At 41.8% G+C, this 26,016-nt stretch overlaps 1 protein-coding gene across 7 annotated transcripts in view; it reads right to left on the reverse strand.

Moving 5' to 3' along the window:
• Nucleotides 1-26,016, reverse strand: part of DGKI (diacylglycerol kinase iota) — a 218,909-nt gene that overhangs the window by 20,395 nt on the left and 172,498 nt on the right. For all 7 annotated transcript variants that reach the window (XM_049821631.1, XM_049821632.1, XM_049821630.1 and 4 more), the window contains one exon: nt 9,729-9,754. In XM_049821631.1, the coding sequence (XP_049677588.1) occupies nt 9,729-9,754 (26 nt within the window). The remainder of the gene's footprint in view (nt 1-9,728; nt 9,755-26,016) is intronic.

Consider the following 26,016-nt stretch of genomic DNA (forward strand, 5'->3'; position numbering starts at 1 on the left):
AATCCAGTAAAGATAAAATCTAATATGAAAAACTGACAGTAACATAACTTACCCAGAAATGTACAGAACTGACTTTTTTCTACTCTAACCATGATCTTCAACCTTGGCCTGCAGATGAAAGGGGTGAAGGACACCCCAGGGAATTGGTTTGTGGACTACTTCCCTTCCAAGACATTTATGAAAAACAAGCATCTAAGATATAGAGCTGCACATACACTTGACATTTCTGAAGGGTCTGCCAGTCCCATAGAAAAGTTCTAGGTATCCATGGTGAAGAAAGGTTGCAAATCTCTGCATTTGAGCTTTTACAAACCCTTTACCTCTTCCCAATATTTAATCTGCTTTTACAGTTACAGACACCCCCCCCCCCTTAAAATATGTATGCCAAACTGTCCACATAACTGAGAAATTAAATTACAAAATTAATAATGCTTTGTTGGAATAACTGTGAGCTCACAGGTCTGATCTACAGACAATCTCAAGTCTCACCAAAGCTGATGATGCTTAAGCATTTCTCTTTGAAGCTAAGCTGAGTGGAAGGAGCAATTAAATGTTTCTTCATGTATTTTATGCACTTGCAAGTACTGGAAGCAACTAAAGACGACCATGAAAAAAAGTAAACAAAAGTTAAGCTTTGTGGGTTGATGGGTAAAGGAGTCTCCCAGATGCTGGCAAAAACTCCAGAAATAAATGGTTAAATCTTTGTGTGAGTATAAGAGAGGCAAAAGGCTAGCAAAAATAAAAGCAGCAAAAGCGAAATATCTATTGTGCACACTTGCTTGAACTTCTGCACAAGAAAATCGCTGCTTCTGTGTTCACTGAAAAAGGACAAACAGATGTCAAAGAAAAGAAAAAAGCAAGCTGTCACTGAAAAGGACAAACATCAAACAGCTGTCTGACTGTTACAACCAAATTTTCCCCCTGACAGAGTGGGGCAAAGGTCCCTGAATATAGGGCTAACTGGTTGGGCCAAAAAGCTGCACCAAGCCCCTGTAAGGGACGCTCACCCCTTTGGAGCATGTTATTGTAACAGCGCACAACTTACGCCAAGATAAGGACACAAAGATTTGGTCCTATCAAAACCATCAGGACTGAATTTTTCCTTACAGCTGCGCACAGGAAAAAACCCGTCCATTTTCATAAGAATACCCTGTAAATACAGCTGGTGTACTAATGGGGAATCTGCCCGATCATAAAGCTTAGTAATGCTGTTTGATGGCACAACTCTTGGGTATATCCGAGTCAGGTGTTAACATCCATCTTATTTTCTTTTTATTCTGATTTTTACCTCCACATTGAACTAAAGCTGACATACAGTAAAATAATAAAAAAAAATCTTGCACCAAACAGAAGAATATTTTTGCACATTTTCTAAACTTTGGTTCAGAGCAATCAAAATGGAACAGCTTCAGCAAAAAAGATGGCTAACAAACCAGCAGAATCAGTCTCACGTTTCAATGCTCAAGAAAGAGGACACGTTATAACTAAACAAGGGGCATTTTGATGGGGAACTTGATTGCCTGTAAGCCTGAAGAGATATCAACTTATAAATGCAATTATAGCTTAAAAAGAAAAAGTCTCTCACTAGCCATTTTAGAAAGTCGAGCCTTCTACGTCAGCAACATCTTTTTCTAATCTAACATCAGCCGTAAGAAAGACGATGCTGGCAGTCTACATCTGAAGCAGCAGCCTGGCGTGGCAACGGGGAATGGGGAAAGGTTCCTGGACTTGCTATAGGAGTTCTGCCTCAGCCTAAAGACTGCATGAGAACCATGATGGAAATATGACAGCAAAAATACATGCAGTTTAGAGGCTTCCTGCCTAGAACATGGTATCTCTCGTGCTGGCTAAAGCAAAGACTCACTGATTTTTAAAATTGTTCCAAACTGTATCTGTTTGCTGCCACTACCCACTGCCCTAAAGAAACAGGTGGTAAACAAGATTTCCCCACAGGATTTCAGCTTTGGGAAAGGCTCAGGCTTCTTAGGGAATCGGAGAGCAATGGCAGGAGTCTGGGTAGCTCACGACAGCAGTGCTGCGAGGCACTGCTTCCATGAAAGACAACCAAATAAAGAGCCTGAGAGCTCAAAATGATCCCAAGAGGCCAAGAAAACCGACAGTGCGGCAACCTGCTGCAACCAAAAGCTTAAAAGCACATCAGCTGAACAGCAGCCAGACACAAGTGTCTGATGACTATTCAGCAAGGGGAATATTATGAAGGCCTTCACGCAGCATCTCGAGCTAATCCATCTGTACAGGAAAACGTGTGCATAAGCACATATTCTCCTGTGGTTTGAGAGACGCTTTTGAAGCACGCTGGCCCTCTGAATAAGACATACCTCAATAACATCTATTTCTAGGATTGCGTGAAGAGCTAGAAAACCTTTCTAAGCATTTGTGGGTTGTGCTTTAGTTACAAAACCACAACATCCTGGGCAGGTTCAAAGGAGAGAACTGACACAGTTTTAACTGCATCTGTTTGCCTAACTTGGGAACAAGACAAAAATTCTACCACGCAAAAAATCATCTGTTGCTCAGGTGGTTATAAATATGCGTTACAAACCTTTTCCTTTTAAGAATTTTAGATTCAAACATCAGACAGCACCAAACCACTGTTGGGGGGGGGGGGGGGGCGCATAAAATAACTACACAGGCTTGCTGGAGGGAAAGGCTAAATTCTCACTTACACAGAAGTCCCTTCATACAACTCTGGAAGGATAAAGAGGCTTTCAGGCAGATGTAAATTACACTCAAGCTGCCTTTAAGGCCCTATTTGCACTGTCAGAGTAGTTTAAAGGTACCTTGATGCCAATTAGAGTCCACCCTGAATTGTTTATGTGGCACTGGTGCTGAACTGAGAGTGAAGTTGATAGTTAGGAGTGGAAGTATTCGGACCCTAATGCCGAACTTTTCCTGCAAGGCCGTTTAACACAGATTTACAAAAGGAAGGGATGACCATAAAGAAAAAGGACTTCCTTTGTAAATGGTCCAAAAACCCAAAGAACAGTTGCAGATAAGCTAAGTGCCATGTGGCAGACATCATCACTTTTTTCATTTCCTTTTCCCTACCACCATTTTTATTTTAAGCCAAGACAGGAACAATTAACGTCATTTTCAGGAGCCATGTGGTGGAGGAAAATGTCTCTGATCAAGCGAGAACACAAGGCAGGGAAGACTTTGGCTGAGTAATGCAGCCACTTTATCAACTGCGTGGCATTACTTTGGCAGGAAGAGAGTTCTAGGTAAAATCATTAAGCAATGGCTTATTTTTTATTTAAAAATAAAAAGGATAGCAAAAAAAGGAACATTGTGGGCCGCGCTGTTCCTCCTACTTCCCTGACTTGGTGGTCCATTACTATCAGGTTTTTTGCCACTGCAAGGCTGGCTTCAGTGCCTCTGCCTGGTAATATCTAAGCAACTCTTCCTCAACAAGCTAGGGCTTCACAGTAGCCCTGTAAAGAATCTGAAAGTCGGTTCAAGCATTTGTTTTCTGGCCAGAGTCTTTGGTGGGTGGGGAGCGAATTGTTTTCTTGTTTTACTTTAACAAGTTGCCACTCTTATCTGACCATGAGCAGCCTCCACCAGAGACAAAAAAAAAAAGGAGTGAAGTAGGTTGCAAGGTTGCCCAAGGCTTCTACTTGAAAATAGGTGCCCCGATTCAGACAACACATTCCTTACTCCTGCTTTCCTCCTGAGGGGAAAAGAATAATGGCAGTGGCCATCTGGAAAGAAACATTTCCCGGTTTTCCTCTATTACTCATTCAGATGCCCACATCTGCCAGACCTCTCCCTCTCAGCTGCCGGCTGACCCCTCAGCCTGCTTAGATATGATGAGAGCTGGCATGTAGGCACCTTTTAAAGGTTGTGGGCAGAGAGGACCTCCCTCAGCCTTAGAGAAGTGCTCTGACAGAATGCTTTCTCTTGCTTTGGGTACCATGGGTCTGCACTGATACCAGCCTCTGCTGAGCTGAGAAGTAAATGAACAAACTCAGAGCAGATCAACAAGCAACTGTTGGCTCAGCTGGCCAAAGACATACTCTCAAAACACTATCCAGGAGGGCTTTCTTCCCAAAGTGGCTAATTAATCAAAATAAATACCTGCAGTCAGGAGCCCCCCCCACTGTACTGTCTTTGATTTGTTCAGAGAAAGCATTCCAAGACATCCCAATTTGTTGCTAGGTAAACGGCTGCAACATCACCCTGAAGAATACAGCTTCTCAGCTGGAGCTGTGTGAATCCATCCTCTCCCTTTTGAAGGAATCTGTGTACAAAACAGAGGTGGGGTTTTGTTTGTTGTGGTTGTTTTTTTTTAATTCTACCAGCACTGAGGTGTTTAGAGTCATCTGTAGTACCCTGCTCGTCCTTTTATTCAGGATGGCAGGATGCTTAAAACACTCTTGAGGAGAACGCCCCTTTGCAGACTGTGACTAGCAAGACTAGTGGGCAGTAGCTCGGAGGTTGAGAGAGTCAAGTCCATGTTCCCACAGGCCACCAGAGACAAGAGGAAATCCCATGTATTGGAGGTGCCAGGAAGCGTTGTCAGCTCTAGTGCTCTTTTCTGGGGCTTCTACAGCCACCTTCCTCCTTGCGTGGGTTCAGACTTCCTCTCTTTAATGGAGCAGACAGCACTGGAGCAAATACTATAATGCACAGGACACTCTGCCTTCAAGGCAGGAGCAGATATTGCACAGCAAAGCATTTTGCTGTATGGGATAGAGCTGCCACTGCCTTCCATGCACACGCTTGTTCACTCACTACCTTATAATTCATACAGTAGCTCTCTCCATCCAGAGGGACATCTAGAGACAGAATTACACCTCCCACTCCAAGCTTCCAGTTTGAACCTAGGCCAAGCAATCCCTGTGGAAAACTCTACTAATAGAGGCTAATTTGAAGGTCACCATTATAAACCCACTTCACTCCTAATGCACTCCTGGCTCTACACAAATCCCTCCTAAGGGCAGGATATCCAGACTGGATGACTCTAAGTATCATCATTGAACCACCATCTGCCAGAATGTGAAAGACCTTTGAGTGTCGCTGTTCATCTTTCGGAGCAGAAAAATCGTCCCTCATCTTCGTCTGTTGTATAATATTATGACATTGTAATAACCAACTGTCTCCAAAATTTCTCCTTTAAATATATTTGCCTCTTGTCTTAATTTCTCAGTTATCCTCTATTCCCTCATTAAACTGGAATCTATTGCAGGGAAAAAACCCGCAAACACAAACCCCAAGTTAAATCACAGCAAAATTTGCTAGAAGTTATGTTGATGCAGCAAAAAAGCATGTCTGCTAGAAGCAAACAACGCAAAAAGCCCAATTTCAGGGGTTTATAGAGAAACAAGAAGAGCAAGAAAACAGGGACATAAGTGTTTGGAACTTTTTGTCTCCAGATCAGAATGTAACTCAGATACATAAGGATTAAGCACTGGGGTTGACTGCTACTTGAGGTGCATTAGCGTAGCCACTTAGAACTTTGAGTAGTTCCATCAAAGGCAAGGTTCCTCAGTTTGAAGTTAGGCAAACCAGTATTGAGCTGCATCAGCTCCAAGTTGCCATTAGATAAATAACATGCCAACGGCCACACATCATTAATAGCACCACTCAAGAGTTTGTTGGTATGTTTTTCAGAACACTGAAATGGAACTCATTGTACTTTTTTTGAAGAGCATTTCCCTCAGTTGCTCAGGTGATGATGAAGAACAGCCAACTCGGTCACACAGGGTAACTGAAGAATGGTAAAGATAACCCAACGAAGCTAGACCAAAGGTAATGTAAAATGTAAGATTATTTAATGCATTAGCATAGTTAAAATTTGTAGACAGATTTCTGCAGGCTGTCTGTGAATAAGAGCGGGCAAGGCACGATCTAGCATACATACAATGTACAGTGCAATACTGAAAGGTGCTAGAGGAAGGAAGGGTTTGGTAAACCTTTGAGTCACCTAACAATAATCAGGCAATGACTGTGTACTGGCCAGGCGACGCATTAGAAGTCTGCATTCCCGTCACAGTGCTATATCTGATCTAGAAACAATAGATATGGTTTCTTCAATAACTTCCAATAGCTTCAGACCTCCTAAGCATAAGACTGGGATTTTTATGGAGTGAAAGTAGAGCAGGTGGTACCATTCACTAAGAGGGGAGCTGCCTGTCCCCTCCTTCATGACATCCACCAGGTCTTCTGCGGCCTAGCCACTTGCCCATTGTTGACTTCCAGCCAAAGACTGACCATTGTCCTCCAAGGCTGCAGGGCATGTAACTGCACCAGGGCCCACGCAGCTGAGCAGGTAACCCGTTTCGTTCTTCAGAGTCATCACTCTAATCCCCTGGCTAAACTACTATGCTTTGGTATTTACTTAGTTTGTTCCATTTTGTCAGTCAGTTAGGGAATTTGGGGATTAGGTGTTTTGTCTGCACTGCTTCTGGTTTGTTTGTTGGGTTTTTTTTAATTATTATTAAAAAAAAAAAAAGGAAAGCAGATGATGATTTCACTCTTTAGTTATGTATTTTCTAACTACCTGTACCAAGAACAGAGACACAAACGTTTTAAAATCTTTAAAAGGTTTGGGTTTTTTCTTTTGAAGTTTGGGATTTTCTAGCAGTACTATTTCCCTTTCTGCGCCGATTAAAATGGCTCTGTTTTGTAACTGATAAAGGTGCCCTTAACACGTGTCCACAACAAGGAGCATTGTGTGCTGTTACAATTGTTCAATAGATGCCCAGTCCCAGACAGATGGTGCTTTATCCTCACCCTCTCTTCAAGACAGTATAATGCATTGTCCTGTCAGGGATTAATGGAAGTGCCACTCACATTTGATGCTAATTCTGGTAGCAACTCTGTTACTACACTACAGATGCTACAGCTACTGCTGGCAACTAATGCTTGAAGCAGGCAGCCCACACTGGAGGAGAAGCAGGATATTCAGAAACCAAAGTGAGGAGCACAATGCAAGAGTCTATGCAGAATTCAACCTCATGGTCAAGGGTAAAGAGACATTTGAAAAGGAAGACAAGGATGATGGAAAGAAAAAAACACAGAGAAGCAGTAGAAGAGAAATGGGGACTGAAGATTAAAGCAGACAAAACGAAGATCAGGAACCAACTGGGAAGTTAAAACAGAAGATCCAACACAGAGAAAGTGCCTTTTCTCAGTAATGGCCAACACATCACATCATCAGAAAATCAGCACTAGAAATGTGCCCCATAATAAGGAAGAACAGCTGAAACAAGGCATGTAGAGCGATGCCAGTGAGGATACGTTATTCTACGTTATTCTAAAACTATATATGAATGTTTAACATCTTGAATAGGCACACAGTTGAGTACTCATTGCTAATGAAAATAAGAGTCTCAAAACTGACTCCTGGATACCTATTCCAAGAAAAATATACCAGGAGAGGTCTGCATAAAGACTACAAAAGACAGACCAATCAGAGAGAAGTTTTCAGCTGGACCCTCTATTTTTCATTTAGAGAAGAGATTTCAGAACCAAGACTAATTTGAGATGCTTCCATACATGGATGAAGTGGACTGAGAAGCACCTAGGCTCAAAAGAGCTTGTGCTACAGCACTTTTTTGACATTTTCCTTCTGGTACTGTGCTCATTTACCATGGTCTCTATGTGGCATAGCGGGAGAGAGGAAATCCAAGCACTGGACCTCTCTTTCTGAAAAGTCACTGGGGCATGGAATATCTTTTGTGTTTGAGAGAAGCTCCTACATATTTACATGGATGACAAATCTAGTTAGAAAATCCACGGTCACAAACCACAAAACTTCTAATAACTAGCACTGTCGCGTCACTAATTGGTCGAGGGAACATAGGACTTTCACTCTGCATTTTGGAGGAGGTTTCTTATGGGAGAAAGGGAAGAGAGGGAGGGAAGAGGCTATTCAGAGATGTTTATCAAACCTGAAAAGCCAGACCCTGGCAGCAGATGGTAGATGGCAAACAGGAAGATTTTGTGAGAAACTAGAACAGTATAAAAATAGTGGAAAGAAGGAAAGAATTATGACAGCAGGAAATGCTAAAGTTTAAAGATACACAAGGAAACACATTTATACTGTTAGTCCATTAATAGATAAAAATGGAGCAATAGAATAAATGCAAGGGAAATGAAAAAGCAAGAGCAGTCTATCACTAATAAGCTTATGCACCGACAACCAGCCTGAGTCCAGGTCTTGAAATAGTATATTAGGTGATAATGTTTTCAAATTTCTTCTGACGGCTGGAGAAATGAGGTATACTGTCAACTTCTCACAAGTCTCCAGTAGTTTATACTAAGAAGCTGTGGTCGTGGTAAAAAGCAGGTGAACTATAAAACAAGGAGACTACCTCTAGCTCACAAAGTCAATGAGCTGTAAATCACAGGAAGTTGGTAGGGTACACCAGGAAATTAAAACTGTATACTTCTGCCATTCTCATGCTCTTATTTGTCAGGGGATCCACTGCTATTGGACACCGGGAATGGATGAGATAGGCTCGATATATCTTTGGTCTGACAGGTTTGTCCATTTTTATGGCTTTCTTTATAACTTTCTTTACTAAGAAATGACACATGAAGGACATGGAAGAGAATTTATTAATGACGTTATGTTTGATAGCCACTATACTGGACTAAAAAGATGTTGGCTGGAGTCAAGGACAATGTAGGTTGATATCTAACTAGTCACTCCACATTCCAAGTGAACATACTTCAGTGACACAATTCCAGGGTCAGACCTCCTTACATCTCCATTCGCAACAGTCCTTACTATTCCCCATCTGGACCTTTCTTGAATAATCCTTATTGTATTGTCCAGAAATTTTGCTAGTTGTGTAACTGCACACAGATTGAATGCCAGAAGAAAACAGATATTTATTTATTTTGTGTCCAAAATAATATTCCCAGTTCAGAGCTACGTGATGAACTTTCTCCTCTCTGTTACAATCTCCCTTTTTTTTTTTTTCTGCATTCCTTGTGCAACTCTGCCAGTGCAATTACCACCTCATTTGTAGTACACTTCTGGATTTCAGTACCAATGCAACCATAGTTTAATGTATTCTAGAGGGATATTTATACCACCAAGCTCTAACCACCTAAGTCAGTCAAGTTATTAACCAGCTAGTCACCGCAAACTCCCTCTTTAGTCCATAGGGAAAGATCAGATCCTTCAGTCTCCTTCAGACCAAGCATATTACTATAACCTGCAACTCTTGCTACTCACGCCATGAGATTTTTACACGTAGAAGCTGCTAGCTGCACTAAATTCCATACTGTGCTACCAAACTGACTTTAGTGGTAATGCAAGCTAACGTGCATTCAAGCCTCTAAAGCATAATACAATCTCCTCTGCTACGAGGGTGCTGTCCTATAAGAGCCATAAGAGATCAGCTCACCTTCACAAAACCCATATATCATCCTTTAAGCCCACACATAATTTTCCATAGGTGAAGCCCTGTGCAATTGTGTGAATAAATTGCAAACACTTGCAGTAGTTCCATTTGGCTGAGCAAGATTCATTTTACAAATAGCTCAACACAGGCTTAACTTTCGTCAGGCCCAACTAATCAGCTAGATAAACAAGCACTTGATGTCTAGGGGTGAACAACGTCTGAGCAACATCAAATTTTCATTTTTACAAAGTAAATTTTCTCCACCACAACGGTGTTAAAACACAGCTTACTAGTTAGTGTTTAGTCTCATTTTTAATATGCTATTAGTATCTATAAAACAGATCTTACCTTGATCTTCTGAAGAGACTGGTGACCTGGAATAAAACAACAAAGTCCAGTCAATCTTTGGTATGAAAAGGCCACAAATAAGGTTCAGTGTCACTGTGGGAAATGGGATATAAGGAATTTGAAGGTTTTATTCTTTATTCCTTAGAAGAGAGGGCTGGAAGCATCTGACAAGAAAAGAGCAGAAAAGGGCAGAGACCTACTCGAGCAGCAGGTTCTGCAGACCAGAGTGGCTGTATGGAGTCACGTCCATAAGGCAGCTGTCAGCTGTGCTGCTAAACACTCATGCCAAGAGTTTCTATAGGTACTTGGCAAAAAACTTATCTACTCCTGTTACTGTTGGAAATAGCTAACATTACTGATGAGAAAGCCCTGATCCTCTAGAGATTATTGAAGGGACCATAATTAAGTGTGGGCCAGGAGAAAACCTCACAGCTAGGGGTGGTTGAGGAAATTACAGCTTCATAGGAACTCACAGTCATTAAGGTGGCCATTTTTCTTACCATGAGTCAGTGTAGTGGCTTGCATAAAACACTAGTCATAATTAATAACACTTCATGCCATCTTCACAAAAGCAACTTAGACAGACACACACACACACAAAAAAGTCTGCACAGATGTAAATACAGTAAAATGCAACATAACAGCAGCAACACAAGAGTTACAGGATACCCTAACCAGTGGCTTAAGCCCCTGATAATACTCCAAGAGAGCGAGGGGTTATAAATCATGAGGGACCTCTCAGTGCCCCTGCTGATGAACAGAAGGGCCCCATTGAATTCCAGGGATTTGTGTCACAGGTCCCATCACTAAGGATCCCAATCCTCATCGTTTTGGTCAGCACCCACAACAAAGGAACATAGAGGTGTAAAGTATTGGCTCTCCATTTCTCCCTTTGCTGCGGTAGCTTGGCTTAGCAAAACTGGGGCTAACTGTACAGCCAAATCTGGGATGTGCCTTGGTTATTTAGACCAGATTGACACACATAGTGGATTAAATGGTTGCCTCAGCACTTCCCCAGGAAAGATTTTCAACTGCATATATAGCCTTCCCACCCAGGTAACAAGGAGTTTGTTCCCACAGTGAATGGGGCAACCCATGCTTCCTTTCCAAGATATATTTAATTTTGCATCAATGTATAAAAATAACAAATTACTAAAGATTTAAAAATGTTAGTGTTGCCAGCAAGAGATCAAAGCTGACATAAGAAAAGCAGCCACAGAGGGGTGAAGGGAAAAGAAGGAACAAAGGGGAAAAGAGCACACGTATATTTAACCGAGTCAGCAGGGGATGAGTCTTGGGGGGGGGGGGGGGGGGGGGCAGAAACAAGGGTTAGAAACCCTGGATTTAGAGGAATGAAGAAGCTCAGGAAGGAGTCACGATCTCATTCCATAACAGGGGTCTGCAAATAAAGGTTGAGGGATTATAAGACATCAGAAGCAAATATGCAAATAGGTAGATGCAAACAGGAAAGATGGAAAGAAAAGAAGAAAACTTTCCTAATGAGGTATGCAAATTTTTAGTTTCAAAAAAGAGAGAGATTTGCAAAGAAAGAGAGGAAAGAGTTACAACACAGCTGGAGCAATGGTCACTGTGAAAGGAAAAAATGTGATTGCCTAATTATGATTCTGACTGTGCAAGAAGCCAATGTGTCTGTATGGATCAGAATTAATTAATCCTCTACTCCCATTAAATCCTTTGATTGCTGCTGAACATCCTAGACATGTATCCTGCTCTGCTGCCAACCAGGCCAGCTCTGCCCTTGCACTTCAACCGCGTCTGTAGAAATACAGTAGGAATGCGGGTAACCCAGAGGATTAGCAGGCATCACCAGGACTCTGTCCCGCTGCTTTCACCAGTTACAGGCCTTTCTCCACACCCCCCAGCAGAAGGCCTTCTGAAGGTCAAAAATCAACACACAGTGTTTCCTACAAGGTTTAACAGTGCAGAACGGGCTATATCAAAAAGTACAAATTTTCAGGTATTTAAAAATATTTTTACATGCAGGAGTCACGCCAGGTTCCTTAGCTCACGTATCCTGACTCTCCACCCATTGCTAATGCAGTATCCCACAGCATCAGTAGAATTTATTCCTCTTTTTTGTTTCTTAATTGCACAGTTTCGTCACTTTTCAGATCTTTATTTGAAACAGTAAAATAAACAGTACAGATTATCCTATAATTTGGCTCCTCTTTATACCTGGTAAAACAGATGTCATTATTTCCTTAAAGCATCAACAACAGGAGAGAGACTATTGCAATACCACTGCCTTCTCGATTAAAACATTGAAGGGAGGGATGAAAAATATCTTTGTGCATATTTAGTGTGCCCCAAATTAGTAGGTATTTTTCAAAATACTACTGCCATGTACCTTTGTTGCATGCCCTGAACACAAATAAGAAATCTGACAGGTACTACTGTTGCTACTAGCAGTGTTTTCATTTAAAAGGTTTCATGGAACTGTGTAGCCTGGTATCCTGAGAAAATAAGGTTTATATAATCACAGCATCTTGATGTGTATGTATGCCCCTCTCTGACTCACCCTGATAAAGTTTGAGCTTGTTGGCTCATTTCACCCATCGTTAACAGGGGGGTTGGAGACACAATTCCTGCTTTCACAAGGAAATGCAATAGCAGAAGCTCAAATTTTTTTAACATAGAGCAAAGAGAGGTTTTGAATATCTCAACCACAGGAAAACTTCAATGAGAGCTTCCACCATTGGAGATACCAAAGGCTGAACCACAATAAACTAGGCTTCCTTTGTTGCACTACTAACATAAAGTATTTTGGCAAAGAGCGGAGAGGACTCTCAAAACTCTCCTACAATTTCAGGCTGTATATTTTAGCAGGGGGAGGGATTTTCCAAACAGTTCAAGTACTGGCCTAACTACACCAAGGGGAGTCCTGCTTGTAACTATAATGTAAGGAAGCGAGGCTGCTGAAAAGTCCACACTAATAGTGTTGGGCATTTTATGCATTGTCTTATCTACCCCACGCTTATGAGAGGCTCTAAGGGAGGAAAGAAAGAAAGTCTAATGACCTGCTCTAAACCACATACACTCACTCCACAGCCACAGGGGACTCTCCTGACAGCAAAAATATCCAGTGGATGCTCATATTTCCGGTCACACATCTTTCTCTCAGGTCTGTAAGAAGTGTGAGGGATATACTGTGGCAGCACTGGTCACCAGACGAGTGTCCTGAGAAGGGAGGATGCTCAGCTGCTAACATCCACACAGTAACCATCTATCTAGCGCCTGTCAGCTGTCCTCCTAGCATGATTCTAGCTGTGTGTTTGACTGTCATAAACAAGCAAGTTATCCTTCTCACAACCTCCATGCCTTAAAAAAAGACTAGAGACAAGTCAGAGATACTTCAAGAAGAACTAATAAGCTGCCAAGATCTGTGGTCCCACCTGGGTCAAAAGACTTTGCCAAATAAAATCTTGAAAAAAAAATTTAATTTAGTTAAACTAAACAAAACAAATCAAGCCCCTAAAAACCTTCAGGAAAAGGTTCAGGCACTGCAATATCCTGTTCTTGGCCATTTCAGAATGAAATCGCTTATTTTTTATAACAACTGTTACTTTTCCTGTTTTTTTTCTTGGTGTAAAATGAACTTGTAGAAAGAAAGGCTTATCAAACCCCCCACCTCCCCAAGAGAGTAAAGACAGGCCAGATTGTCTATGACTGGCTACGTTTCCGGAATCATAACATTAAAGTAGGTCTTCTACCAACAGTCCTCTTTTGCCATGCATAAGCGTGAAAATGAAGCCCAATTTCAAACATTTTCACCAAAGGCATTTATCTGGCTCTTCTCCTGCCCTGGTTTGACAGATGCTTCGTGAAGAGCTATTGCTGTAGTGACTACTTAAGGGGAAGACAAATATTACTATAACTATCGGGAAGGGGATCAGAAGGGAGTAGGAGGGGAAGTACGTTATCACCTCCATTTGCTTTCCATGTTGTTTGTACCCCTCCGTTTGCTAAATTTAGTCCTGCAGTAGTGTCCTCCTCCTGTGGCAGAGTGGTGAGCTCTACTCAGAAGAGATAACAGCACTTGCCAGCCTCAGTCTGCGAGGGGAAGGTGCACGTTGCCTGTTCCACCACTCCCGATGCAAGCAAAGCAGTACCTTTTCTGCTTAATACAAAATGCACAAGGATCTCCCAGAGAATGAGGTAGACATATTTAGAAATGCATAAAATAGCCTGAATAATAATGTAAAAAGCCCCTAGTCACACATTCACTAGAAGCTTCCAGCAAATGGGAAGACTTATGATACTGAAGGCATGAGACATGCCCACCTAAACCAGCGCTGTACCTCAGAGTTAATGGTCTGATCCAAAGCTCACTGGAATTTTTCCGCTCGCTCTTACAAGCTTTGGATCAATTGCTGGCAAAAATCTAATCCCCAGTATAGCCAAGACAGCCTTTGGTATTATACAAGCCTTCCCCAAACAGCCAAACACTCACAGCTGTTTCCAAGTGCACTCTCCAATGTGCAAGCACTAGATTTATTCAGCACTGGAAGGGTGGAAGAGGGAATATTCATTTCTAAGGAGGGAAAGGCAGGGACTGTCACAATTTCGAGCCTAGTCAACTGAGGCTTAGGAACCTAGAGAAATACAGCCAGCCTCCAGCAGATGAAGTCTAACAAAATTTCAGCAAATGCGTACATTATTCATGAAGACAAAAGCCTCTGGAGAAACAAACCCAGAGCTGATGTAAAGCAGCTATTTTAATCAATAAACCTGTAGCAGAAACCATCTGCACCAGGCCTATTTAAAACCATCCATTTACAATTTAAAGGCCAAATAACAATCTGTGTGCAGCAATTCTGCTGGTTTTTATGACCATTCTCCTTTTTCCCTGCTTAAGCAATGTATTTCTGCAAACTTTCTTATTCAGTCTGACAATAGCTGCCTGTGATGAGTGGAGGGAAAGAGCTTTCAGATTAAACCCATTCTTTCTCATTTCATCTGTACATCTCTTCAGAAATGAAAGTGGCATCCCTATTGGGATTTATTCATATATTCTCTGTTTGTAGTCAAAGAAAATTTTTAGCACATAAAGTATTTTTAAAATAAAGGTGAGGAAACCCCCTCATTCAGCAATCTGCATCAACACCTGTGGGACTGGTGAGTCCCCTGCAGTCCCAGCTGCAGAAAGTGACTCACATCTTACTCGCAGAAAGGCAGAACTGCTTGCTTTCCTGGACCCTTAGCTCATCCTTGGAGGGACCCAATAAGAGCTAAAGATAACACTCAGCTGGGGCATCACCATTTTCTGCCATGGTACTTGATGAAAAATAAAAGCCTAAGGACTACCGAGAGCTTCCCCACACTTTCACTTTGACCCTATACATGCCCAATTCAGCGACTTTGACAGGCTGAAGAAGTGGGCTAGCAGCAACCTAGCAAGTTCAACAAAGGCAAATGCAAAGTCCTGCACCTCAGGAGGAATAAACCCATGCAACAAGACAGGCTGAGGGCCTACCACCTGGAAACAGCTTTCCAGAAAAGGACGCAGGGTGTTAACGGAGCACAAGTTGAACATCAGTCAGCAGAGTTCCCTGTGACAGCGAAGGCCAATGACATACTGGGCTCTACTTGCAAGAGCACAGCCATAAAGTAGATGCAAGTCATTTTTACCCTCTACTCAGTACCTGTGAGACTTGAGAACAAGACAGACGTTGACAAACTGGACCGAGTTCCACAAAGGGCCGCGGAGATGGTGAGGGCATGTGAGGAGAGACATACGAGGAGAGGCTGAGGGAGCTGCGTTCGTCCAGTAGGAAGAGAAGGCTCAGGGGAAATCTTATTGCTCCCTTCGACTACCTAATGGGAAGGAAGGTATAAAGACAGAGCCAGAGTCTGCTTAAAGAAAGAAGAGGAGAAGCAACGGTCACAAACTGGGACATGGGAAATTCAGATTGGATATTAGTAAAATTTTTTTCACCACGTGGGTGGTCAAACAGAGGAACAGGTCGTGCAGACACACTGCTGAATCTCCAGCTTTGCAGATATTCAAAACTTGTCTGGAAAGGCTATGAACAACTTCGTCTAACTGGACCTATTTTGAACAGGGGTTTGTATCAGATGACCTTCATTGGTCCTCCCCAGCCTAAATTTTTCTGCAATTCTATGAGTCTCTCTACAAAGCTTTCTGCTTTTACTATTGCAGCTTTCCTGTCATTCTTTCCTCTCAAGTATTTCTCATAGACAATGGTCATACTGTCTCACACGTGGGAAAATGCTGACTAGCAATGCTCCCTGAATCTAAAAAATTCCATTCAGGTTATTTATTATTTTGCAGAAATCCATTCAGACATGTCCTGTTAATCTGTAATGACAACCTGAAGAGCCTAGTTTTTTCTAATTCTGCTAAAGGCAAAGATCAGTACTTCTTCTAGCATCTCTGTAGCTTCCTTCTGCAGCCTCAGCCTTTACCTGCACATAACCCATTGCCTCAGGCTGTTCACAAGAACTCCAACATACAGGAATGTAGCTTGGGGCTTTGTAGTAAAACAAGGGCAGCTTAGATGTATCCCTTGCTGTGTCTCAGGCATGACTGTGTCCTTAAATTTTTCCACGTCTTTTCTCATTACGGTATAACTTTTTATCTCTTACCATTTCTCTGTCCACTGTAGAAAGCTTTGAATGAAGGCTTGGAACACCACAATGCAGCTATACCTGAAGTTGTACTGACACCCAGAGGAGTTGCCTGGGAATTGCTGCTTAACAAGGGAATAAAAGATTTTACTGCAAAATCAGCTGTAAACCTTAACATGCTTAACCTTGATTTAAAAAAGAAGAAGAAGTGAGAGAGATGTTCTAACATGTTCATCTTGAAAAAGACAGTTCTACCTTGGAATCAAGGTCAAAACATGACCCAAGAAAGTTGGCATGTAATTTTCTTGAAAAAGAAGGTATTTCCAAACAACCAGCAGGATCACTGTAGGGTGATCATGGGTTGTTTGTTGTTTTGTTTTCTTAATACTTGGCTTCTCTTTCTCTTATCACCACATGATACCAACATATCTCAGGGGAATGCAAGACATTCATTTTGAAGAGGGCCTGATCCAAGCTTCTTTGAAATGCTATTCTTCCATTTCCAGATTTGAATTAAATCTTCAAAATCCTCACTGACCTACCTGTCAATCACTTGATGAATTTGGGGGGCAAAAGACAAAGGAATGGCAGTAGCTGAAGTGGCTGTGACCCTAAAAGAAATAAAGTGAGATCTAACGACACCACGTAATACTTTGGCAAAACAACAGACTGCATGTCAAGGGACTGCATGCTGTTTGAAACTGCTCTTTATTAAAAAGACCTGGGACAGGATCTAAAGGGGCTGGGCCTATACACTGCTTTAACATTCTACATGAACAGCAAAAAAAAATATGTTAGATGCAATCAGGTAACAAATCATCTGACCCCTTTTCTCAACAACAGATCTGGGTACTTTTATTTTTTCCAGAAAAAGATTAACCCAGAGATCATTTTGCTATGACTTTACCTTATGAATTATATGACTTTAACTTATGAATTATATATATGACTAACTTACGAATTATTTTTGTAACCACAAAGCCATGACAGCCACACTGCAAGCACATCAGATGTACTCTGATTCAGAAGTCACGTCCCCACTTGGCCCTCAGGCTAGACAGAGATGAAGCACATTAGCTGCTTAGTATCTCAAAACATCACCCAAATAATCTTAGGCCAGTTTGGGTTTCTAAACAGCCTAGAAGCTACCCTAAGTGGTGTGTTTGTTACCACAAAGCAAACCAGTCACTCCTGATAAATAGCCTTTAGTGGTTTGGGTAGGAGAGAGACTGAAACACAGGAATCCCTCAGAAGCAGATTCTTGCAATTATGTTCAAAAATAAGTGGCCTGATTTTAACAAGTGGTAAGCACTAAGCAATCCTCACTTGCTTGCCAACTTTCAATAAAAAAAAAAAAAAATCACCTCAGTTAATGTGCATAACACACAGGTCCTTCTATAATCCTAGGCAGAGCAGAATTGCTGAGCTCTTTACACCCCTGCTATAAAATAATTAATGAAGAATAAAACTTATAATGGGAGTTTCAGATATGGTTTTGTGCTGCACTTTCAGATGCCTGGCGCAGAAACAAGAATCTAGAAGTCAGGGTTACGCTGGCTTCAAGCCACCTCTGGCTCTCTGATTTCAGCTCTTGGCACAATTTAACCAGGTCCATCTGTCCCTGCTTGCCCATGGGCATCAACAGTGCCAGGAACCTCAGCAAGGCTCTGTGTTACAGCCCCGCTCCTCATGTATTTCTCTCCCTTGCACGCACCTCTGTGCCAGAACTGCTAAACGCTCGCTCGGTCTCAGCGACCAAGACGAAGCTGGGGGTTTGAGTGCTCCTTCCCCAGCGCAGAGGAGCAGCAGGCGAGCAGGGACGACTTTTCTCCCTCCCCTTTTGAATGCCTTTAAGCTTTCCGACGTTTCTCCTCTCACCCAAGAAATGCTTTGGCAGGCATTTTAAGAAGAGGCAGTACCTGCTACACCCTTATATATAAGCCCGCAGCCGGGGGACAGGGCCACACACCCTAGACATGGGAGAGCAAGGGCAGTCCCCTGCAGAGCAGCCGTGCCAAGACGCACAACCAGGGGAACACACTGCCTGTCCCTCAGCAGTTCTCAGGTGAAGCAGAGAATCTCCCCAACCCAAGCATATTAAACCCAGCCCACGTTCACAGGTACTTTCTGTTTCAAGCAACATTTTCCAGAAGAAATAAACTTCTTTCATGTATACCTCCACCAAGCATGTGGATAACAGCTCACCAATATATTTTTCAAGCAGCCCTAGTGAAAAAACTCACTTTTTGTTCAATGAGTCAAGTGAAGGCTCACGTCAAAATACTGCTCCTAGCCTGATCCAAACACCCTGAACTTTGTGGGTCTAAAATACTAAATTGCAAACCTCAAACAATGACCTATTTTCGCATGACTATGCTTTGTCTCTAGCTTTTTGCTGCATGGTACTTTGACACTTTGCAGTTTCCAGCCACAGCTGAAATCCAAACATGCAGATCTCTGAAGAACCAGAGAAAGTTAGCAAAGGTTTGACATTTTGGAGTTTAACACTGTCAGCTCAAGTGAAGTAGTACTTCTGTGTGATAGCCTAGAGCAGTTATTTTGCCAAATCACATTTCTCTTCTCTTTGCAAGCCCGTTGAAAACTAGAACTTAGGAATACGAACAGACTATCAATAAATACAGTCTGAATGCATATTATGACATGTCCTAGTGTGAAAGCTTGGACACATTATGTATTCCAATGTGTGTATTACATATGTACAGGACTGTGTTTCATACCCGTGCCCTGAAGCTTAGTAGTTTTGGCTTTGATAAAACAGCTTGGTAGTGCGTGAGAGCACATTAAGAACCAGTCTCCTCTCTGAGCAGATGGCAGCTCCTTATGGCAGGAACAGAGCACATGGACACAGGCTTGCTATTCCTGTGCAATGCTCAGAAAACTAGGACTGGGATGTTTGGGTTGTTTTGGTTTTTTTCTTACTTCAACTCTTACAAATAAGTAATAAGTACACACAAATACAGACATACATATTACCTAAAACTACAAGGTTTGCTTCTTTTCTAACTTTTATTGGACTGGAAGCCTGCTGTGCTGGAGGATATTCACCTGATATTTATAACAGTGCTTAAAGCAAGCCCAGAAGAACACATGCTTTCTTTCTGTTGATCATACTATATCACCCCAGTAAACCCAGCTAGCCCCTCTTCCAGTGCCTTTAATGTCACTGAGGGCCATAGGTCTGCTGTTTCCACTCCATAAAGCTACAGTGGCATCATCGGCTCCACTCTCTCCTCTACCCTTCTCTTGCCAGGTACAGTTACCAAGTGCCTGACGCTCACAGGAAAGCAGTAGGCCCTAAAGATCAAATTATCAAATGTCATTTTCTTTTACCCAGCCAAACAGAAAACAAAGGTACAAGAAGTGACTGTGTTGATATGTTCCCTGCCTTCTTCGCTGTAGAGCTTCTTTACTTCTCAGCACAGATTCTGCTTCTCAATCCAAGGGCTAAATTAAGCAAGCAAGGATGGAAGCAAAGGAAAAAGGACAAAGAAAGAGTTGTAACAAGAAAAGAGAAAAAAGAAACAACTCTACTGCTTCAACCTTGGCTATCAGCCAAAGAGTGGAAAGCAGATTTATAGCTGTTATGGTAAACCACTTAAAGAAAACCAAGGCACCAGCTATCTGTACTTCGTCAACGTCAATTTTATCCTTTAAACACACTCCAACAAAAAAAACCCCCTTACATTCTACGTGGAAAACTCTTTTTCATCCCCTTATCTACTGGAACTATTCAGAAAGCATTTTCAAGCTAGGTGGTAGTTGACTTTTTCAACATCCAGGTAGGAAGGTCCCTTTGTCAAGCACATGTGTATTCTGTTGCTTGAAATATCCCCAAGGAGAAGAGGAGAGCTGGACTGCTTGCATTTCCCTTTTGGAAAGCGGGATGCCAGTCAAGAAGCGAGATGTCTCTAAAGAAGCCAATTTGTAGTCTCATGGTGTGTGGGAGTATTTTGCATGTCACTGTCTGCCAAAATAATTTGTCAGCAGGGTGAATTTCCTCAGCTGTGCATCAGGTGTTGAGATGCTACAAAAATCATTAAGAGCCCTCAGAATGAGGGCTCAGGGGCAGGTGGGTGGGAAAAAAGGAAGCTAAAATCCCACCCAGTCCACTCCAGGGAGCTACATTCTGAATAATAAAATTATTTGATAATAAGTACTGATGAGAAAAAAAACATCCTACAGGATGCACTGCAGGATGTACTCTATTTCCACTGCATATGGAAGGGGCAGCAACACAAACCCACCTCATCAGATGTACCTACTGTCATTAAAACCCCTTAGCAATTCAGCACCTCAACAGCAAAGGCTGGAGACTTAATTCTGGAAGAAAACAAACACTATTTACATTGCACTCACATGCACAAATAAGGCCATACACATGCAAATCTAAAACAAATTCTGATTTCTTCCTTTTCCAATTACAGTTGACAAGAGCAGAAGCAAAATACAGTGTCTTAAAGCTCAGTATTAGTGGGAGAGGCGGTTCCCAGGATGATGTGTAAGTACCAAATACTAGTGACTGTTGCAGAAATTTTAATAAGTAAAAAGCATGATTTTTCTATACCCCAGTTCTCTGTAGATAAGGCCAGACTTTGGCAGTAATGACACACATTTTCTACTAATTAACAGAGGAAGAGATGATTAAATAAGGTTTTCCATGTATTCAGTCACTTAAAGGTGACACAAGAAGTTGTTGAAAGGTCTTGTTAAACAGTTTCCAGAACCATCTGATTCTTGCTGTTTGCAAAGGTCCCTCGGGTCTGGTGGGTGCAATCACCGTAGAGCCATGGCTCATCCCCTGACATAGCAGGGACTGTTTGTGGTAACACTTTCCCTAGTCCTGCTTCCCCATCTCCAGACATGAGAGCAAAATGCCGGGGTCGTCCCATGCCCAAAACAAACCCTGAGATGATTGCAACATGGCAGAAGTAACACAAAGCCTCTTGAAGCCTGAGTTGAGAACACCTGTTCTCATGTTTACCTCACATACAGTCTGTACATCATATACTCAGGATATACCAAAAACATACCGCATGCAGGCCAGTCTTTGAAAAGATATTTTGATGCCAACATTCCCCTGTGCTTTTAGTATTGTTTTCCTCTCTAAACTGTCTTCCTTTTTTCTGCAGTTGAGTCAAGGTGTATCTACTAATTCATCCATAATCTACTAAGACACGTCCAGGAGTCCCTCCTCCTGGCTATGACAGGGATGAACATCACTAGAACTAGAAACATTGATTGGGAAAAGAGAACATAGATTAAGTGACATTGTGGGAGAGGCTCAAAAGTAACTCGTGAATTAATGTTTGTCCAGGTAAAAGTCTCATTTCCAGTTTCATGACAAATCATTTGACAAATTCATATATATTCTGTATCTACAGTTGTACTTGAGGTTGTTGTATAAGCAGCTCCAGAAGGAAAAAGAAAATGTCTAGAAAAATTGTAAAAGCTGGACACTCAAATTAGCTTCCAAATAGTAACAGATACCAGCAGCAGTAGCTGTCCTTAAAGAAACTTTTGAAATCCCACAGGCTGCAAAGCAGCACAAGGCACTAAGCAAGATTTTTCTTTGCTGTCAATCTGGAAAGAGTATGAATTTCACTGGGAAGTATTTCTGTCTGCAGTGCTACAGTCTCCAGATTGTTCTTGTATTCAATGATTGTACTGCAAAATAAAAAACCCATCCTGTTTATGAGTATCTCTGTACTGAACTGATTATACAGAGAATATAAGAGATTCAAACTATTTCCGGAAGAGTTTGTTTTTAAAAACATAGGGATCTCACAGAAAAAAACCACTCCTTTTTGTCAGTTAAATTCCACTTTTAAGAGCCTTCCTATTGTTTGTCAAGCTGAATTTTTTTCTGGGTGGCAAGAAATGAAGTTCAAGGCAAATTATTCAAGCAATGCCAAAATTCTGCTAGATTTTCATTGTTACATTGTAAGTATTTAAGGGAATGAGAAAAGGCAGAAACATATCTTTTCAGAACTGCAGGCGCATATCTTTAAGGTAGAATTCCAAAGGAAACCAATAATTATTCCTTTTTTCCAACTGAAAATCTCAAAAAGCAATGAAGGCAGCTAAAGTCTTAAAGTAGATGGAGAGAATTAATATTCACAACAGGAGCATAAAGTACATAAAATTCATTATTTACCATGCCTGGGCACCAAAGTGTAAAAAAAACCCAACCAACCAACCAAAAACAAACAAACAAACAAAAAACCCAACAGGTGCCCTCTTTTGTCAAGAAAGTCTCCAGAAATAGGGAATGGGGAAGATTTACAGCAGCAACTAAAGAAAAGATTTCCTAATAATGAAAAATTTGTACCTTTCATCTGGAATGTGCACAAGATTTTAAGTATTGTGACTGCATCACACTGACAATAGTGAGAGCTTTCAACATACAGGACCAGACCCCACACTGAGATGCATCACTTATTCCCACTCGATGTCACTCAGGGAACTTGCTTTCCCTCAAAACAATTTCTTATCCATTTGCTATATTGTTTTTTTTCCTTTCTTTCTTTCTTAAAATTACTTTTTCTGTTTAGCCTATGTTTATCTTTCCCTGAACCATTCTCAGTTCTCTTTACACGGCTTTTCCTCCTCTTTGAGCCCTCATCTTTCCTTTCACTAATGCCTTCTCCTTTTTAATATCACTTTCCTAGTGAGAGGTGGAGAGCTGGTTTAGGCAAATCCTTCTCATGCTCCACTTCAAGGTAGTGAGAGTGGTGCCTTACAAGCTATTTGTAAAAGTATCTAAGATAACAGAAGAGAAAGAAAAGAGAGACTCAAGCATAAACAGACACTGCATTTTGTTGTGCTCTAATTCTATTACAAGGACTATGCAGGAGTGTACAATGAAGATGAGATGGTGATTTATGCCTTCACTCAAATAAGATTTGTTTGAAAGCAATCAGTACTCATCTGGGATTTTAAATAATGGAAAGTAATTTGTCCGGGTGTACAAATAGCTGGTTAAAATATACGCACTTCACTCTTGGGGCTTAATCTTATAGATGCAGCTTGTACTAGATCTGAACCAGAAAACTAATTCAGATTTTCTATCAAAATTGTGCTGGTTTTGGCTGGGGTAAAGTTAATTTTCTTCACAGTAGCTAGTATGGGGCTGTGTTTTGGATTTGTGCTGAAAACAGTGTTGGTCATTCAGGGATGTTTTTGTTGCTGCTGAGCAGTGCTCACCCAGAGCCAAGGGCTTTTCTGCTCCTCACCCCACCCCACCAGCGAGGAGCCTGGGGGGGCACAAGGGGTTGGGAGGGGACACAGCCGGGACAGCTGACCCCGACTGACCCAAGGGATACCCCAGACCATAGGACGTCATGCTCAGCATATAAACCTGGGGAAGAAGGAGGAAGGGGGGGACGTTCGGAGCGATGGTGTTTGTCTTCCCAAGTCCCCGTTAGGCGTGCTGGAGCCCTGCTGTCCTGGAGATGGCTGAACACCTGCCTGCCCGTGGGAAGTGGGGAATGGATTCCTTGGTTTGCTTTGCTTGTTCGTGCGGCTTTTGCTTTATCTGTTAATCTGTCTTTATCTCAGCCCATGAGTTTTCTCGCTTTTGCCCTTCTGATTCTCTCCCCCATCCCACCGTGGGGGAGTGGCAAGCGGCTGTGTGGGGCTTAGTTGCTGGCTGGGGTTAAACCACAACAAAAACACACCAGGGCAGACTACTCCTTCTATTTAAGAAGTGATGCTGAGTTTTCCAGTGCAAGAGTTTTGGGAAAACACTTGAATTTTTCAAGTCTTCACCAACCTTTGAAATTTTAAAGGTTCACTATCACTAGGCAGCTCCTGCCTATCATGTGCAAATCCTAAGAATGATCTCTTTATATTTTTTTAACTTTCACCAGATGAGCATTCCTTCACCTTTCTACATGCAAACTTGCATCCCTGATGCTCTTCTCACCTTGTACCATGCAAAGATTTCTCTTAAAAAATCAAAACCTAAACTACCTTGTAACATCTGTACTGTCCCACTGATTTCCTGGGCAATGATCTGATTCTTGTGGTTGAGTTAAAACACTTGGCATTTAGCCTTTTTCTTCTTCCCTCTCAGGAACTAGGTTATTTTTGCCTCATAAAGCAGTGCCTGGGTGGTAATACTAGCTAATTAATGTCTATTTAGTGTAGAGGGCTGCAGCCACCTTCCAGCCCCTACAGGCATTTTTATTTCCTCTCCCTGACAGGACCAGATGGCATTCTGGCCAACCTTTGCCCACCCTTCACGAGCCATGCACTCAGTTCAGACGATGCAGCTAGCAGCATTGGAAACACATTACCATCACAGCTGGACAGATGCTAGAAGAGTGGTTGTTACTGCCCCAAACAATGGGAAAATTAATGACTTCAATTAAAAGATGTAGATTAAACCTCTACCAGGATATAGTCACCTTTTCATTTTTGTATGCTGTTGTGGGTTTTATTTTATTTAATTTTCCAGCTCTCATCACATAACAGGGTGACAAACACCTAACTAGGAAGAGAAATACATGGTCAACAATGAATGCTTACAGCAGGCTATGAGGGAATGGTTATCCCCATCTCACTGCACTATTTGATCACAGGATAAATCAGAACGATGAACCCACTCACGTTCAAAGGAAGAGTCCAATTACATGTTTCAGTGGAGTCAGCCCAGAATACTTAGCTTTTTTCAAGACCAAGCACCAGTAGTCCAAGTAAATGTCTTCGTGTTGTTTTTTTGTATGCACCATTCACACCAATTTGATGTTCCTATTAAGCTATGATCTGCCCCAGCTCCTGGTTACTGCATCAAGATGCTGTTTCATGTCCTGCCCACTCCACACATCAGTCACACATCAAAGAGCCATCAGAAAGGGAGCAAACCATGAAATACCATTAATCAAAAGCCACCCGAAAATTAACTAACATGAAGCTCACTTAATTAAAAACAAAAGCATAAATTTTCTCTCAGAAAGACCCCTGCCTCAAAACCGTTACATTCAAATTACTCTTTACCCCAACAGCTTGTGATCAAAAGCAACACCAAACATCATAATTATTTTTAGATCGCATGTTCTCTAATTTCATCGACTGAAGTAATTTAAGGGATCCTTCAATTTGCATACTTTGTCTTTTTAGCTACACTCCTCACTTGCCAGAAATAATGACTTAATCTCAAAGAGGTTTTATATATATATAAATATATATACACATATATATACATGCACACATATAGATACAGAGCGATGCCAGAGACACTCTAAGCAGCCTGCAGCCAGGCTATGACCAGCTGTGGTCTAATCAGCTCCTAACATCGGAGGAGGGTCACTCCCAACCCGTTTGGGAGAAAAATGACCACTGAGAAAACAGTCCTAGTGGGTCAACTGATGACACTTTCTCTCACAGCAAGTGACCTCTCACTTGCCCTAATGACAGGCTATAGGGTATTGCACTTTGAGCTGGAAGTGCTTTACAGTATTTCAGACTAGATGTAAAACACTGGAAACTGATGACTCTTAAAGGATCCACGAGAACTCCATGTACAGGAGGAATCGTCCCCTCTGTGCTTTGCCAGATTCCTTTTGGGGAATTTTGCTAAAATTTTTTCCACAAGTTTTTTTTGCTTGATATCCTTTTGTAATTTGCACTTGCAGTGCACAGCCTCAAGATTTATTTA

This window comes from Accipiter gentilis, chromosome 18 (genome assembly GCF_929443795.1).
Source record: "Accipiter gentilis chromosome 18, bAccGen1.1, whole genome shotgun sequence".
Lineage (NCBI taxonomy): Eukaryota > Metazoa > Chordata > Aves > Accipitriformes > Accipitridae > Astur > Astur gentilis.